Genomic DNA, 17481 nt, shown 5'->3' on the forward strand with positions numbered 1-17481 from the left:
TCCGAATATCATTTGCATTCTTGGATGAGCTCCAAATGCTTCTAGGGTCAAACACAGTGTCTGCGGTGGGTCAGGGCATAGTTCGGCAATTTGCGCACACACCCCACCCACCACCAGAAGTGAAAACAATCCTCTGTTGACTCTTTTACATGTCACCCTATCTTTACTGAATGCTGCAGATAGATGCGATGGTGCAGCACTCAACACCAACATCCTTGCTCCCCCCATGCTATGGATGGCTGATGGTACAAAAAGATGGGTATCCGTCCTCATCATCAGCCTATTGGCACATGGGGCAGTGCAAAAGGGCTGGTAACCATGCCGACTAGCATCAGTAAGGTCGATCAAGGGCGCCTGTCCCTAATTTTTGATGGCAGATGGTGCAATATGGCTGGTAACCGTCCTCATCATTGCAACAGGGGACTGAGCTCCATCAGCCCCCACCCTTCATTGTAAATAAAAGATTCAATTGCCCCTGGACTAGCAGAGGGATGATGGGCTCCTTCATCCACAGTCCTTAATGTCCTGCCTGGACTATCATTGCAGCTGGAGGCTTCCTTCCACTCATTTCTCACAAACAAGTCACTGTGTCTTATTCCTGCATTCTTTATTACTTCATCACACAAGTGTTGGGACAATGGTATGGTAGCCCAGGAAGGCTGGGGTAAGAACAGAATGAACAGGTGGTGTTGTTGCAGGAGCACCCCCTGTGAATAGCATACAGCTCATAATTTATGCAGGATCGGACACAGAGCAGCTGTGCTCTCTGGTTCTATGATACAGTGGTTCTCTAGTACACTTTCCCATAATCTAGGCAGGACTGATTCTATTTTTAGATACCAAAAAGGAGGGATTGACTCAGGGAGTCATTCCCAATTTTTGCTTTTGCGCCCCTGGCTGCTCGGCCAGGGGCACTTATGACAGCACCAAATGGGGCAATGCAAAAGGACAGGTAACCATGCCCATCTTATTACCATCTTATTACCAATTTATGGTATGGTAGATGGTACAATATGGCTGGTAACCATCTCTGCTGTCATGCAAAAGCAAAAGCATGCTGCTGTGTAGCGCTGCTGGCCCGCCTCTGTCAGCGGCATCTAGTACACATACGGTGACATACACAAAAGGCAAAACAGTGTCCATGGTTGCCACGCTATGGCTTATGCCAGGGCAATTCTGGGAAAACGGGCTTGAAATGATTGTCTGCCGTTGCTTTCCCGGAGGAAGGAGTGACTGGCGACATTTACCCAGAATCCACCGCGAAAATGATTTGTGCCCCAGCAGGCACAGGGGTCTCAACCCAGAATTCACAGAGACAGCCTAGACTCAGTTAATTGTTCGCAAAAATGTATCTTTGCAAGGAATTCACTCCCTGTTTCCCATCTCACAGCTTCCACTGTCTCCAGACCTGCCACAGCATCCCCCTCGCAGAGGCTGGCAAAGATTAGGCAGCGAAAGAAAAAGACAAGGGACAAGATGTTCGAGGAACGTATGGGCTGCTACCTAGCAGAGGCGGACCAGCAGAGCCAGTGGAGGGAGACCGTCTCTCTGTGCCAGCGCTCACACAGCGAACGGGAGGAGAGGTGGCGTGAGGAAGACAAGCAGGCGACTGAAACGCTGCTTGGACTAGTGAGGGAGCAAACGGACACGCTCAGGCGCCTTGTGGATGTTCTGCAGGACCGCAGGAGGACAGAGACACCCTGCAGTGTATCTGCAACCGCACTCCCCTGCCACAAAGTCCCATACCCCCCTCACCGAAAATAATCAGGAGGAGGGGCGGCCGGGGACGTGAATACTGTCACTGCACCACAGCACAGTGCTCAAGTACCCAAAAGCTCTCATACTCTACATTTGCCGAAGTCCTTCACTTCCAGACTCACAGTAGTCCCAATCCCAGTCCCATCCCCTAACTGTCTACTTAATTAATAAAAATGCTTTGCTGTTAATTACTGTTTCCGTTATGTTTTTTCAAAGAAGACTGTGTTTGAATGGGGGGCGTGGGGAAGGGGGTGGTTAATTGCATAGGACAGTCACCTTTCCCAGGGTACAGACACGGGGGCAGTATCAGCAGCGGGTCACACACACGGTGCAGTCAGTAGGCACCCTGGTCGTTATGGGAGGTGGTTTCCAGGATCTGTGTGGGCGGGGGAGATGTGACTTTGCAGCGGGGGAGGGCGGTTACAGATCTTATACAGCGGTCCTTGTCCTGGACCGCTGAGTCACGCAGCTGAGGAATCTGTATCCGTCCTCCTCCACCACAAGGTCACATATCCGCCCGCACACAGAATTCCATAAAGAGGGATGGCAGGCTCCGTTGAAAGAAGCATTCCGGCACTGCGGACCGCTCTAGGAGCAGGAGCCTGTCATTCCTTGAGTTTAGAGGCGGTCTTTACATCACCGCACACCCTACCCAGCACAGTATGCGTCCCAGTTTCAACCCTTTCACGAAAAGTCATGAATAAAGAAACCTTTGTTAAGTAATAATGGGACATGTATTTTATTTTTACACGTGTGCTGGAAGTGGGGGTAACGGGGTGAACGGGGTATGTAACCGAAGAGGAGAGTCAACAGTAACTGGGTAAAGAAACAGGGGCAGGTTCAGCTTCTCTGTAAAGAAAATGAACAGTCACAGGTCACGCTGCTCGCTGGTATTTGAAGAGTTCCTTGTCGCTGTCCCAGGCGCCTGTATAGGGCTTCATGAGCAAGTGCATTAGCGGGCAGGCTGGGTCCCCGAGGATGACTATAGGCATCTGCACATCCACAACAGTTATTTCGTGGTCCGGGAAGAAACTACCTTCCTGCAGGCGTCTGAGCAGCCCACAGTTCCTGAAAACACACGCATCATGAACCTTGCCCGGCCACCCAACGTTGATGTTTGTAAAACGTCCCCTATGGTCCCCCAGTGCTTGCAGCACCATTGAAAAGTAGCCCAATTTCTCAGCAGCTGACTGTGGAAGAGGTGGACGATAAAGTGCGAGGAGGAGAAAACGGCGATGATCGCAGCGGGCTCCATGCTTGCTGTGCTGTGGCGTCCGCGCTGTCACTGATCAGAAAAGTGCACGAACAGATTGCCCGCAGGCGCTTTCAAGGAGGGAGGGAGGGAGGTTGTGATTGACGGTTCAATGACGACACTTACCCAAAACCACCCTCGACACATTTCTCCCCCCAGCAGGCATTGGGGGCTCTACCCAGCATTCCAATGGGCAGCGGGGACTGCGGGAACTGTGGGATAGCTTCCCACAGTGCACCGCTTCCAAAGTCGACGCTGGCCCCGTGAATGTGGACTCAGAAATTCGAATTAGTGTATTTAGTATGGATACACAAATTCGACTTCATAAGGTCGAATCCACAAATTCGAACTAAGTTGATTCGAAATAGTCTTGTAGTGTAGACAAGGCCTAAGTGTTTAAACTATTCCATTCAGATGAACGGGGTGTTAATGCTGAAACCTTGCTCTTTTTTATTTAGTTTTACCCCTCAAATTGATATGCCTGGAACTTTGGGGTGAACTTAACCCAAACCTTTACATGCTGTTGACAAATAGGGTAAAACTTCTGTATTTAATGAATACCCTATGGATTGTTGGAGTTTAGGCTCAGTGATATCTCATACCTGCTTACTGAAAGAGAATTTATGGCTTAGAGGAAGACTGCTGAAAGGTATTAGGTCTAAGGCTCCATTTCCTATCCATTTTTTGTACATGTCCATTCATACAGGGGGGTTTGGAAGGAAATTCAGATTTAAATACAAAATATTACTGATGTTACAGTGAACTACAACTGAATTTGTTAACACTATTTCTAGGATTTCCAGGATACAGTCTATGATCTACAAGGCAAAAATAATTGTTGCTTTCTCCTGTTGGTGGCAACAATATTTTCCATAGCCTGTTGTTGAAAGAAGAAGATCCTCCATCACTGATACTTGTATTTTCCAAGGTTTATATATTAACAGTGGAAAAGCCTGTGTACTCTATCAAAGAAACAAAATTAAAAGGGATTACTGATAGTAACAGTATGGCTGCCTGCCATAGAATATAGAGAGGTAGATGACTCTTAACCAGTCAAACCCACTTATCTTTTCATTCGTTGTGTATTAGTTTTTATAAGATCATAAAAATTGCAGCATTGATCAGATCAGTGGTCAGTTTAGTCCAATAGTCAAACCTGGCCAGTAACAACTGCACCAAAGGAAAGTGAAAAAATGCTATTATGGGCTTAATCCAAGGGAGTTAGTGATTGTCTTATGTCCTGAAGCACAAGTGTTACTAACATGTATATTTTTTCATCCTGGTTAGTGTAACCGAGGCCAGCATATTCATATGAACAGCTAATCATCTTTTAAATCCTACTAATCTCTGCCTCACTAATAGTTTGTCACAATGAGTGTTGTATGTTAATTTTGGTATTAAAATATTTGTAATTGGTTTTAAGTATTACTTTAATTGCACTTATTGTCCCCTTTTGCTTCTATTACGAGATAGGGTATATAGGAATATCTGAGTGACTTTCTCTGTAGCATTCACTGTTTTATTTACTTCTGTATGTTGGCTAGATTCAACTCCTCTCTAAACTAAATAGTCCTAATCTTTTTAATCTCTCCTCAAATGGAAATCTTTCCACGTCTTTAATCCTTTTTGTTGCCCTTCTCTGGACCCTTTCTATTTCTGCAATATCCTTTTTAGATGGGTACCAATACGGAGCACAGAATTTCAGGTGAGGACAAGCCATGAATTTATGTAATGACAGTATAATATTTTTAGGCTATATTAAGAAAGGAATAGAGAATAATACTAATATCTTACTTGCGTTTTTTGATTGATTGTTTGTTTTTACTCCATTTGCCTTGAGCAGGCCACAGTGATGCCTAACTATTTTTCCTAAGTGGTTTCAGTCAATCTAGAACCCCATTGGTGTATATGAGCATTTACATTTTTTTCCAATGCATATGTTCAGTTTCTTAACCACAAACCACATTACCCTCCCCTGCACAGTGCCGAGGTTGGCATAATAGAAACCAAACCAGCAGAGTTGAGGGTGAGAGGGAAGAATTGCTGCTCTACTTTCTTCCTGGCCCTTCCATGCTGGTATAGGAGTTTGTGGTTGGGAGGGATGGCGAAGAGCCAGAGCCAGGCAGCATTTACTTTCTGCTGCCAGTTTCCTTGAGTTTGGGTGTGTTTCCAAGTTATTGCTGGGTTATTTTCAAGCCAGTAGTTCCTTTCCCCCTCCAAACAACTGCAACTCCTGCATTCCACATGAGTTAATTAAGTAAACATTAGGGATGTAAAATGTTAACCAGTTAACCGATAAGTATTAGTCTTACTGGTTAACCTGCCTTAACCGTTAATCCCCGGGCAGGCCGGCCTGTCAACCCCAGCCGGATCAGGATCAGCCTCAGCCCCTCTCCCTTTAATTGGTTAACCGTTTAAACAAAATATTTTTAATCGTTTAAATGGCTAACTTTTTAAAACAATATTTACATCCCTAGTAAACATGAGTTCTTAAATAACCAAGAAATACAGGAACAGTTTTAAAACTTGACCTTACTTCATGTTAAGAAGAAAAATACACAATAGTCTTTCATTTTGCTCAGATTTGAAACAATTACACCCAAGGTTCAGTAGACTAGGACTTGTACAAGCACATTAGTGAATGTTTTATATGATGCTGTTCTGACCACTAGATGAAAGTATTCCTTTTGTCTGAATCCCTTCCACCTTACTCCACTGAAGCAAGAATGCAAAAAACAAACAAAAAAACCTGTCAGTGACCTCACCTATAAAGGATGCTGCCATTCTTTTCTGACTTGTTTTTTATGTTTGCGCCATGGGAGGATTAGACTTACATTGATTGGTGCCCATTTTGAGGAGGGCATTGTTAATATGGTTAAGAGGTGTTTGAAACCAAACAAGCTGTAGTTAGGTTAGTGGCATTATCTAGTTTAAAAAACACTCTCTGTAGGATTTTTAGTTACCTGGTACCTGGATGATTTGTAAAAATGGCACAAGAAATTTTTGACTATGTTTCACTTTTTCCAGTGTTACTCATAGATGGTGAGATAAGGTTCCTCTGTTCTTGGGCTTCAGATTTGGAAAGTATGATGGTGCTAACAAGAGTAATGAATAATAAAATCAGTGAATTTTATCAAGCTAACCCTAGGTGGCTTAACCTCCACCTCCCTCACAGACAAAAAAGGGGATTAGATGAGAAATAAATTTCTACATGTACATACCTGAATTGATATACCGTAATTAAATATCAAGTTGTACCAATGTTCGTGAAAATGAGTACATTGTATTTCACTATATATGTATATTAAACATATTTCTTTTGTTGTGTAGGTGTATCAGAGCCTTCTTTTATTGCTAAAAGTGAAGATCGTTTGTTTAAACACTTATTTCAAGACTATCAAAAATGGGTTCGCCCAGTCCAACGTTTGAATGACACAATAAAAATAAAGTTTGGTCTTGCGATCTCTCAGTTAGTGGATGTGGTATGTATGGTAAATAATATTAAAACTAAAAACTGATCAAAGCTTTTAGATTAGGAAAGTGTTTATGAAAAATAACTTGATATTCTATTGTTAAATAATTGTGCATATTTTATATATATATATATATATAAAAATAAAATAAATGAAACATTTTAAAAGGAGGCTCATATAGATAAGGGTGCAATGAGGAGGGAAGCCGCCCCAGAAAGAGAGCACCTCAGAGAAGAGAAGATGAAGGAAGAAAAATACAATTGTCAGAGGCCACAGAGAGAGTGATGAAAATAAGGGGCCCTTGGACATATTTTTGTTTTCTGTAAAATTTGTTACCTAAAGCTTTTAGTATATGTAGAGTTATTGGGTTTTCTATTGTTTAAAATTCATTTCAATGAATAAATACAAAAATATATGTTTTTAAATTGTAGCAATCTGTTCTCTTGTTGGTTCTATAAACATAAAATATAGAGACGTTATTGCACACAAAAAAAGAAGAAATAAAGATAATGTCCTTGAACATGTCAGTTCCATAAAAGAGGAGATAATCTACTGGCATGGCATAGCTTAGAACATTAAAGATTTCAACTTGATTTTTTTTAATTTACTTATTTTAAAAATGTTTCCTAATTGAGCACTTTTGAAAAGTATATTCTGAATTTAAACAGGAAAAAAAAATCTGTAAGGCTTTATCTGTTCCCCTAATGGTTTTAAAGAGTATTTTCCATAAGCCATTTTGTTCCTTGATGACTCTACAGGGAAACAGTAGTACTATATCTGAAATGCTGTAAAATATACAAAGTAAATCAACGCTGGATGTGAGGGGGAGGGGAAATCACTTTTTTGTTAACTTATTTTGGTTACTGTAATCTTAGCTGGTGGCTGTAAAAATAGTAGTTAGAAAAAATAGACAAACGGGCTTTTCAAATGGAGTCCTTCTCAATTAATATATTTGTATTGCAACTTAATGAGCCTCCTTTGAACAAAATCACAGTTGGTTACAGTCAATAAGCAGTGTAAAATCATTGTTCCCATTAAAAACATGATGTTTAAATTTTTTATAGGATGAGAAAAATCAGTTGATGACAACAAATGTTTGGCTGAAACAGGTATGTGCAAATGTCAACTGAAGAGTCCACTGAGTGACTAAAATGTAAAGTTGTAAGCAGATTTTTAGGTAGTTGTATATTTATAGGATCTTCATCTAAAAACTATATTAACCTTTAGTTTATATAGCATGTTTAACACAAAAGGCACATCATAATGCTCGAAAGAATTAATAGCCACAAAATTCAATTAAATAATTAAAAAATAAATCTAAAAGCTTTTTCAAAAAAGAAAATTTATTAAATGAAGATACGTATATTCAGACATATATTTTGAAATTCCTATAATGAAGCATCCAGATTTTAGTCAGAAACTGTCACAAGCACAAGATAATATAGCTTTGTATAATTGCTTTTAAAATTATTTTAAAATTATACTGTTAAGATATTTTTTATCCTATTTTGATTAACAAAGCTCAGGACTTTTAATTTCATGGCCAGTAATCTATCTGGAGGTCAAGGAGGAGGGGCTTGCTATAAACACCTAGTTGGTTTATTCTGCCCTAGGTATAGGTATTAGATCATAAGCAGGAAGTGCCCTCAAGTTATAATCACAATCCAGAACTAAACTTTGACGCAGTTATTATCTTTAGATATATTTGTCACTGAGTTACCCTTAAATGGTTACAAAGTGTTTCCTCATTTCATCCCACTTACCATCTTCAGTCCTCTAACTCTCCCCTGCACCTTTATTGACTTTGAGAAAAGTTTAGGGCCCCTACCTGCAGTGAGCACACGGTTTACGAAATTATATTTGTAGAACTTTCTCAATTTTTCTCTTTCCCATAATAACTGCAATATATACTCAGTTGTTTTCAGTGTTGTTGCAGTTGTGTTGGTCACAGGATATGAGTGAGACAATGTAGATGAGGTAATATCTTTTATTGGACCATCTTCTGATGATGGAAAGTATAAACTTTTTAGCTACACAGAGCTACTCTTTCCTTCTACAGACTAGACCAGGGGTAGGCAACCTATGACACGGGTGCCGAAGGCGGCACATGAGCTGGTTTTCAGTGGCACTCACACTGCCCAGGTCCTGGCCACTGGTCCAGGGGGCTCTGCATTTTAATTTAATTTTAAATGAAGCTTCTTAAACATTTTAAAAACCTTATTTACTTTACATACAAAAATAGTTTAGTTGTATATTATAGACTTATAGAAAGAGACCTTCTAAAAACGTTAAAATGTATTACTGGCACGCAAAACCTTAAATTAGAGTGAATAAATGAAGACTTGGCACACCACTTCTGAAAGGTTGCCAATCCCTGGACTAGACGAAGAGCTCTATGTAGTTTAAAAGTTTGTACCTTCCACCAATAGAAGTTGGTTCAGTAAAAGATATTACCTCACCTTTCTTGTCTCTTATTTATACTCAAGCATTTCTTTTTAGATTAGCTATTAAATAGTTGACTGAGGTGGGGGAGTATGTGGAACTCCCTTACACTGGTTCTTGAAGCAGCAGCCTGCCCTTACCAACACCTGCTACTACTTCAGAATAGCAAGAAAGTTTGGTGAAATCCACTTATGCCCTCCCCAACTATCACTGTTCAGTACTTTAACTAGATGAACCAGTTCAGTTAAAATAAGTGGCCTAAACTGACATTTAAAGCTCTAACCAAATAGTGAATCTTTTGAGATCCTATTTTTTCTTGCACTTCTTCATTTTCTAGTTCAGAAATAAAAGTACCAAAACGGTAAGGTGGAGTTCTATTATTTCTAGTGCTGACAGATCCAGAAAGCACTGGCAATCTCCTGAGACAGCAGAATCTTCTTTTCTAACCCTAAAGTTCAGATCAGCTTTAGATAAGCTTCCAAACTTTTGGATGCTTATCCAAACCAAACTTTTTTCAAGTTTGCCCATCCTTATTTTGTAACTGCTTTAATGTATGTGAATACATTGTTAAAGAGGCTTTTAATATTTTTTAAAACTCCATACAGAAGTACTGTGGAACTAAATGGCTCTTAAAATTGAAGAAAGACAAATTGGACCAGGTGGATAATGACTAACTGGGTCACCATGTTCATTTTAATATGTGAGATGTGGAAGCAAAAAGTCTGATATCTTTTACATCCCTTCTACTTCTTTTTCATCCTAAAACTATCTATCTATATATTGCCTGTTTTAAGTCAGTTTTAAAGATACTATAACATTTATCATGTATTTATAGGAATGGATAGATGTAAAATTAAGGTGGAAACCTGAAGACTATGCTGGAATAACATCTATTCGTGTCCCATCAGAGTCTATCTGGATTCCAGATATTGTGTTGTATGACAAGTAAGATTTGAATCTTATTCTATAAAATAAATCTACCCCTGCCACATTGACCATCCACTCTCCACATAGAATGAGGCATGGGTTCTGCAGATAAATAGTGTGTGATCACATAATTAGACTGTATTATAATACATGCACATAAGGTGTCAGAATTAAAAATGCATGGACTGCCTTACCTTTGGCATTTCCAGACTTCTGAGTGCTTTGCTTTACAATCTTAATGTTTTTTAACATTCCATTTTTCTATGGAATTTTCTAGTATTTAAAAAAAATAGTTAAATTCCTTCATATGAAATGATTTGCTAGTCAGAAGTAGAACACTGTCCTGCACAAACATGCATTCATTTATGCTAGGGCTCCTGCAGAGTCCTACCAGAGTGCACAGTTCTGAATACAAACTAATAGGCTTAGGCCATCAATATACATCCTCATATATATAATACTCAATATACAATGATGCTAAATGAAACTTTACTCACCTTTCTTATACATCTATGCAGAGAGATAATAGAACTTGGAGAGACTGAATTTTGAATTAAAGTTTCTCCTCAACATATATTTGCATAGACAGTGCCTGTAGAACACTGGTTGATTGTTTAGTAAAAAAAAACCCTGTTATTGTATTTATAAAACAAAAAAGTTTGGAAGTGCTAAGTGTGTTTGTTTTTTGCATACATAATTAAGTTAAAGTAAAATTGATTTTCACCAGCCCACAAATATGCTCATCTGTTAAGCAAGGGTGATTCCTATCACAAGTCAAGTTTTGACCCCCTCTTCTGAGGCACTAGAGCTGTTCGGAAAAGTTGCACAAATATTATTATAATGGGAAAAATGTTTTTTCATGGTTTGCTTTTCCTCAATCAGCTTAAACTTAAAAAAATAGAGTCCTGATCTGAGGACAAAAGTGCAAAATTTCCACTCTAAAGGTAAAAATCTGAGAGTGATAAAGCATCTGAAATGACACTTTGGAATGGTGACACTTAATAGGAAACCTTAACTAAAAGCATCTGGTTGTAATGTGTGTAATAACATAGCCAAATATGCATATTTTTTCCTTTCAGTGCAGATGGTCGTTTTGAAGGAACAGCTACAAAAACAGTAGTAAAATATGATGGGACCGTTGCTTGGACTCCCCCAGCAAACTACAAAAGTTCTTGTACCATAGATGTTACATTCTTTCCATTTGACCTCCAAAACTGCTCCATGAAATTTGGTTCCTGGACCTATGATGGCTCACAGGTTGATATTATTCTAGAAGATTATGATGTTGACAAGAGAAATTTCTTTGATAATGGAGAATGGGAAATAGTAACGGCAACAGGGAGCAAAGGGAAGAGAACTGATGGATGCTGCTGGTACCCATTTATTACATATTCATTTGTAATTAGACGGATGCCTCTTTTTTACACACTGTTTCTCATTATTCCGTGTATAGGACTTTCATTTTTAACTGTCCTTGTCTTTTATCTCCCTTCAAATGAAGGTGAAAAAATTGCTCTCTGCACTTCGGTACTGGTGTCGTTGACTGTCTTTCTTCTTGTTATTGAAGAGATTATACCATCATCTTCTAAAGTTATACCACTTATTGGAGAGTACTTGGTGTTTACTATGATTTTTGTGACATTGTCCATTGTGATAACCGTCTTTGCTATTAATATTCATCATCGTTCCTCTTCTACTCACAATGCTATGGCACCTTGGGTCCGCAAGATATTTCTTCATAAACTTCCAAAGATACTTTGCATGAGAAGTCATGTAGATAGATACTTTGCTCAGAAAGAAGAAACTAGCAATATCAGTGGATCAGAATCATCTAGGAACACCTTGGAAGCAGCTCTAGATTCTATCCGATACATTACAAGACATATCATGAAGGAGAATGACGTTCGCGAGGTGTGTGTATTGGTGATGTTGCACTCATTGTTCAGATTAGAAATTAGAATAGAAATCTAAACAATGGCTTAGAGTACCTGTCTCTGTTCTTATCTAGTATAGCAGTGACCAATTATTTCCTGAAATAGCTAGAAATGCTAGCCTTGTTTCAGGATGTCCTGCTTTTGGGAAGCGATAAAAAGGCCTTCCAGTAAACAAGTACATTTTTGATAGACTCCATATGAGTACTGTATGCTTTCTGCAATGGTGATCAAAATCTGCCTGGCTCCCTTTTTCAGTTAAGCCTTTTGTGGTCTTTCTGAAAATATTTTCTTATAATTATAAATCCCTTAGAGATGTTTGGTCAATTACAACAGTAGAGTGAATGAATATTCTAAATCTTATTTTGCCTGTAGGGTTGCTACTGGATTGTTTCATTATCACATTATTGTTGGGGAGTGTGTATTCTTAATTTTAACACATGACAAGATATCTTTGTCATTTTAATTTTAATTGATTTTTATAATTTAAAAAAATACACATTAAAGCAAAAATAGAACTAAACTTAATTTTGCAGTCTTAAATCCAAACCAGAACAATTCTTGTTATGAACCTATAATAGTCCTTCTCTAAGTATTACCATAAGTTATAGTTTGATTAAATTTAAGTGGTAACCAATGTGTATTTTGTATGAAAGTATGCTAAGGCAGAGCATTTAAAAAGATTTATTTTAATCAATATGTTTAATCAACCAAAAATACATTTCTTAATAGAAAGTAATGATACTTCAACATCAGTTGAATGAATCTTAAATGTGCTGTTTTAGTTTTCCCTTTTCCAAAAACCCCTGGTTCTTCTAAGACCTAAGCACCATTTTCAGGGCACTATTGAAGTGTCTGGGAATATGAGCGCATCCACTTTGCTGTCTGGCCATATGGGACAATCGTGCAGTGTTTTCTGGCAGCATGGGAGTTTCTCCATCCAGGGGTGACCTGTGGGGAAAACTGGCCTGCTTGCCTATTCTCCCATGTCTGGCCCTAGTTGCTAGCTGGCTTATTTCCTTGTGCCCCAGACATTTGCTCTCATGGGAGACTTATGCAAATAACTCAGTGCATATGTATTATTATTAATTATTTGTGTTACTGTGGTGCCTAGGAGATGTAGTCAGAGACCAGAGGCCCATTGTGCTAGGCACTGTCCTGGTATCTTATCTTTGTGCATTTTATATATAGTATCTCTGTATGTACAGTATTTCCTATATGTATTATGGCTACTATATTGTTACACTCAGAACCACAATGTTGAATTTTATGTGTCTGATTCTTCTCTCACTTTCACTGGTGTAACTTTGTTGATTTAGATTTACACTAGAATAAGTGAGTGGAGAATTATTTTTCAACTGTGATGTTGCACTAACATACTTTTTTGCATTGAACTACAAGTGAAGGGGTATTTGTAAGGAAAAAATGTGCAGGTGTATTTATGCATCAAGCAACCACACATTCAAATAACTGCATATCTGAATGTGTGCTAGGGGTACAACAGTTGCTCCGGGTCAATTTCCTTTTTATCACTTGCATTCTTTGCCATAGTGTTGCAATATCTTGATTTTAAATATATATATTTATAAATATAGTCTATATATTGTGAGGGAAAACACTAATAAGAGAAAAAAATCATAATCTAAGATCTTGATCCTACAATGAGCTTCCCCTAGGTAGGCTCCAGTGCCTGCAGGATCAGGGCCTTGGTCTAGTAGCTGGATCAGTTGTAAATATTTTACTTATCTTTCAATAAGTGGAAACAAAAAAACAGAACTAATTTGATTTCTCGTTGTGGGTCCAATCCTGCTAACAGTTGCTACGGGTGGAATTTTTGCTACTGTGACTATTGCTATTGAAGTATGTTAGTAAGTACTATGGTAATACAAATAATGAACAGTAATAAGGCCCAAACCTGAAAACAGTTACTACCTTAGGAAAACACTTCTTGACTATGGTCAACAGTATCATACCTCTTCAGTTTTAAAGATATACATAACTTGTTTAATTTTAATAAAGTATAACAATATAGGAATAATACAGAAATATTAGATTTCACGTCTGTCATCTCTGATTTACCTTAATATAAGGAAGTATAAATTAAAATTTTTGGTCTTGCCTTTAAAATTGGACCAGGCCCCAAAAGTTTGTTCAGTTTAGGGTTGTGTGGTGAAGATTACTTGCACAAAGAAATTACAAACATCAGATATGACAGAAACCAATTTCTGTATAACACCCGTACTTAGAGATTTCTGATAATTTCTCAGCTTGAACTATTGGCTAATTGTCCAAAACATTCCAGATTAACCATATTGGACTTTCTCTTTGATATAGATATAGAATAATGACAGTGTCTTCTGGGAGATAATTTCCATTAGTTGTTGGCAAAACTGATGTTTAAAAATAATGCAGATTAATTTAGTGCTCATCAAAAAAAACCTGAGGTACACAACTTAGTTCCCACAACTCTGCAAATGTACCTCTCTCTTAAACTGCAAAACCCATTCTATTCCAGTTATAATCTTCTTGAGAAATGTCTACTGTGGTAGTTTAGTGACATGGACAAATGTCCATTTAAGGCAGAGGTGAAGGTAATAATAAATTCTTACTGGTAGAGGGGCAGCTCCAGCTGCTGGAAGGGGCGGGGCCTCAGATGGAAGGGGCGGGGCTAGGGGGATCAGCCTCCCCCAGCCAGCCCATCCACGCTGCCTGGCGTCTGCCGCCCAGGGCTCTGGCAGCAATTTAAAAGGGCCCAGACTCTGGCCGCTGCTGTGGTAGTGGTGGCAGAGGCTGGGAGCCGCGGGCCTTTTAAATCGCCAGCACTGGGGCAACGGCCCTTTTGCCTCCCCTATTGGCAGCCCTGCTGGTAGGGTCCCTACCAGCAGGGCCGCTGATGTGGGGGTGGGGGAAAGGGGCAGCAACATTAAAGTGCTGCTGCAGCAGCGCTTTGAGGGTCCTTAAAGTGCTGCTGCGGCAAAGGACCCTCCTTAAAGTGCTGCCGCGGCAGCACTTTAATGTGGACTGCATATGGGCCGGTACCGGCTTCTTACCAGTACACTGTACCGGCCCATACCAGCTCACTTTCACCCCTGATTTAAGGCCTCTGCTATTAGACCATCAAACTCATTTGTCATGTATCCTGAACTGGAACTCAAACCTAGATCTCAAGAGATGCATTACTGCTTTGGACCTCTAGAGCTTAGTTTTTGTTTCTTCTTCCCAGCAGGAATTGCTTGGGCCATGGATTGCCACTCAGATATAAGGGGTGGAGTACTCTACTGGATATCACATACTAAATGGAAAGTCTTATTTGCTGACTTATGTGTTGATAGATGATTGAAGAATTGATAAAACACAATTCTCTCACTCTTTGGTTTCAGCCCCAAAAAACATTATTTACTAAATAAAACACAATTGGCTGATTTAGTTTAAAAAGAGTACAAAATCAAGGCAAAATTATGGTTTTATGGAACTTTGGGGAAAAGAGTATTTTTCTAAAATGAAATGCTATCAAAACAACAAAAAATACTATTACTTATCAAAATGTTCACTGTTGTTGCAGAGTCACTCTAGTAATAAGGTACTTCAAAAAGACTCTGTAGTCAGTTAGCAGATCTTAAAGTTGTTTTTAAAAGGACATATTTTATTGAATGGTTATTGATAACTATCATATAATTCTGTAGAAATAGCCATTAATTTACCAAACTAACTTATTTCTATGCATCAAATATTAGTATAGCATACTTAAGTTTGTTTCCATGCTTGGATAGAGTCTTACTACAGAGGAACACAGAAAAAGACACTATTACTAACCACGGTTTAAAAAAAAGTCCTCATTTTTATATTGAAAAATTCCAACCCTGGGTGTTGAATTCTGAGTCTGTCTGATGTAGTCTTCTGGCTCCCTTCTGAAGAATGCTTTTATTTATTTATTTATTTATTAGCCCTTATGGTTGCAAAGAAAACCTTGCCTAATGGGAACTTATGTAACATTGCCTTTTTCTGAACCTGTAGGCCTACTGCCACAGGTAATTTTAATGACATGTCAACTCTGAAATCTAATAACCACCTTGAAAATGTTTAGTTGTGTGCTTAATTTGCATGCACCACTACAGCAGTTGTGTGCGCAAAACTGATAGACTGCATGTACAAATAATCATATTAAAAATGGCAAAGAAATGGTAGTCCTGAAAATGCCTTGCACATTTTTTCCCTGATGTGATACTCAGTGCAACAATAACGTTACTCACAAGTAGGTATAGCTACTATAGAAGAGCCATATTCTACCCTGAATATTTGTACAAGCCTCTGACTGATCTCTGGGAATTGTGCTGTAGATTGAAGTTAGCATGTTGCCCAAAAGGTCCAGTCCTCTGAGGTGTTGAATACTTTCATCTCCCAGGAAATTGAAAGTGTTCAGCACCTTGCAGGGTCAGGCCCTGATTCTTCGGCTGTAACTAAAGTATTCGGCCCTCTTCCCAAAATGAGTTTGACACCTTTGCTCTAACTCAAAGTGTAACAATAGAAAGGTTTTGAATGTTTATGGAACTGGCATAACAGAAAAATGTATACTATGTGCTAGCTTCTTCAGTCCTTATTCGGGCAGAAGTCCCATTGACATCACAATATCAATAGGACTTCTGCTTGAATCAGGACTATAGGACTTGGCCCTGTATTTGTATATGTTCTAGAATATTGAGCAATTCTTGTTTGTTTGTCTTTTAGGTTGTTGAAGACTGGAAATTTATAGCTCAGGTGCTTGATCGAATGTTTTTATGGACTTTTCTTCTGGCTTCAATAATTGGATCAATTGGGTTGTTTATTCCTGTTATTTATAAATGGGCAAATATAATAGTACCAGTCCACATTGGAAATACACACACATAAAATATTTGTGGGGTACCACTTCTGCTATGAACATGATTCTTAAAAGGTACATGGTAGTTCTATGTTCATGCAAATAGTGTGTATGGCACACTTTTAATAGAATTATATATAATCTTAAGTATAAGGAATCATGCCTATATTTAAGCATGGCATTTTAGGACATGTGCAATACCTACTGCTTAGCTGTTAACCTACTAATTCATTTCTAAATCTGGACAAAATCAAACACACTTGCATGTATTGTATGCCTCCCCCCCCCCAAAATACAGTACTAAAGCCTGGTCTACACTAGGCGTTTAAATCGGTTTTAGGAGCGTAAAACCGATTTAACGCCCAACCCGTCCACACCAAGAGGCCCTTAATATCGATATAAAGGGCTCTTTAAACCGGTTTCTGTACTCCTCCCTAACGAGAGCAGTAGCGCCAATATCGGTATTAACATATCGGATTAGGGTTAGTGTGGCCGCTGATCGACGGTATTGGCCTCCGGGAGCTATCCCACAGTGCACCACTGACCGCTCTGGACTGCAATCTGAACTCGGATGCAGTGGTCAGGTAGACAGGAAAAGCCCCGCGAACTTTTGAATATTTCCTGTTTGCCTAGCGTGGAGCTCCGATCAGCACGGGTGGCGATGCAGTCCGAAATCAAAATAAAAAAAGAGCTCCAGCATGGACCATGCGGACGTGATCGCTGTAAGGGCAGGCAAATCCGTTCTATCAGCGCTCCGTTATAGAAGATGAAATTCAGAATCATTTTAAAAAATTCTCCAGACAGAACCCGGAAGTTCCAAGGGGCGGGGGAGGCTGCGGG

At 39.2% G+C, this 17481-nt stretch overlaps 1 protein-coding gene across 2 annotated transcripts in view; it reads left to right on the plus strand.

Moving 5' to 3' along the window:
• CHRNA5 (cholinergic receptor nicotinic alpha 5 subunit) overlaps positions 1 to 17012 on the plus strand; it is a 33184-nt gene extending 16172 nt beyond the window's left edge. Inside the window, exons 2-6 of one of the 2 annotated variants that reach the window (XM_044978802.1) lie at positions 6341 to 6492; positions 7548 to 7592; positions 9761 to 9870; positions 10932 to 11763; positions 16509 to 17012. In XM_044978802.1, coding sequence (XP_044834737.1) covers positions 6341 to 6492; positions 7548 to 7592; positions 9761 to 9870; positions 10932 to 11763; positions 16509 to 16670 — 1301 coding nt within the window. In that variant the 3' untranslated portion in view covers positions 16671 to 17012. Of the gene's footprint in view, positions 1 to 6340; positions 6493 to 7547; positions 7593 to 9760; positions 9871 to 10931; positions 11764 to 15009; positions 16331 to 16508 lie in introns of those variants that run through there. The other variant, XM_044978804.1, reaches the window with a different exon arrangement.
• The last annotated feature ends 469 nt before the right edge of the window (positions 17013 to 17481 follow it).

This window comes from Mauremys mutica, chromosome 11 (genome assembly GCF_020497125.1).
Source record: "Mauremys mutica isolate MM-2020 ecotype Southern chromosome 11, ASM2049712v1, whole genome shotgun sequence".
Taxonomy (NCBI): domain Eukaryota; kingdom Metazoa; phylum Chordata; order Testudines; family Geoemydidae; genus Mauremys; species Mauremys mutica.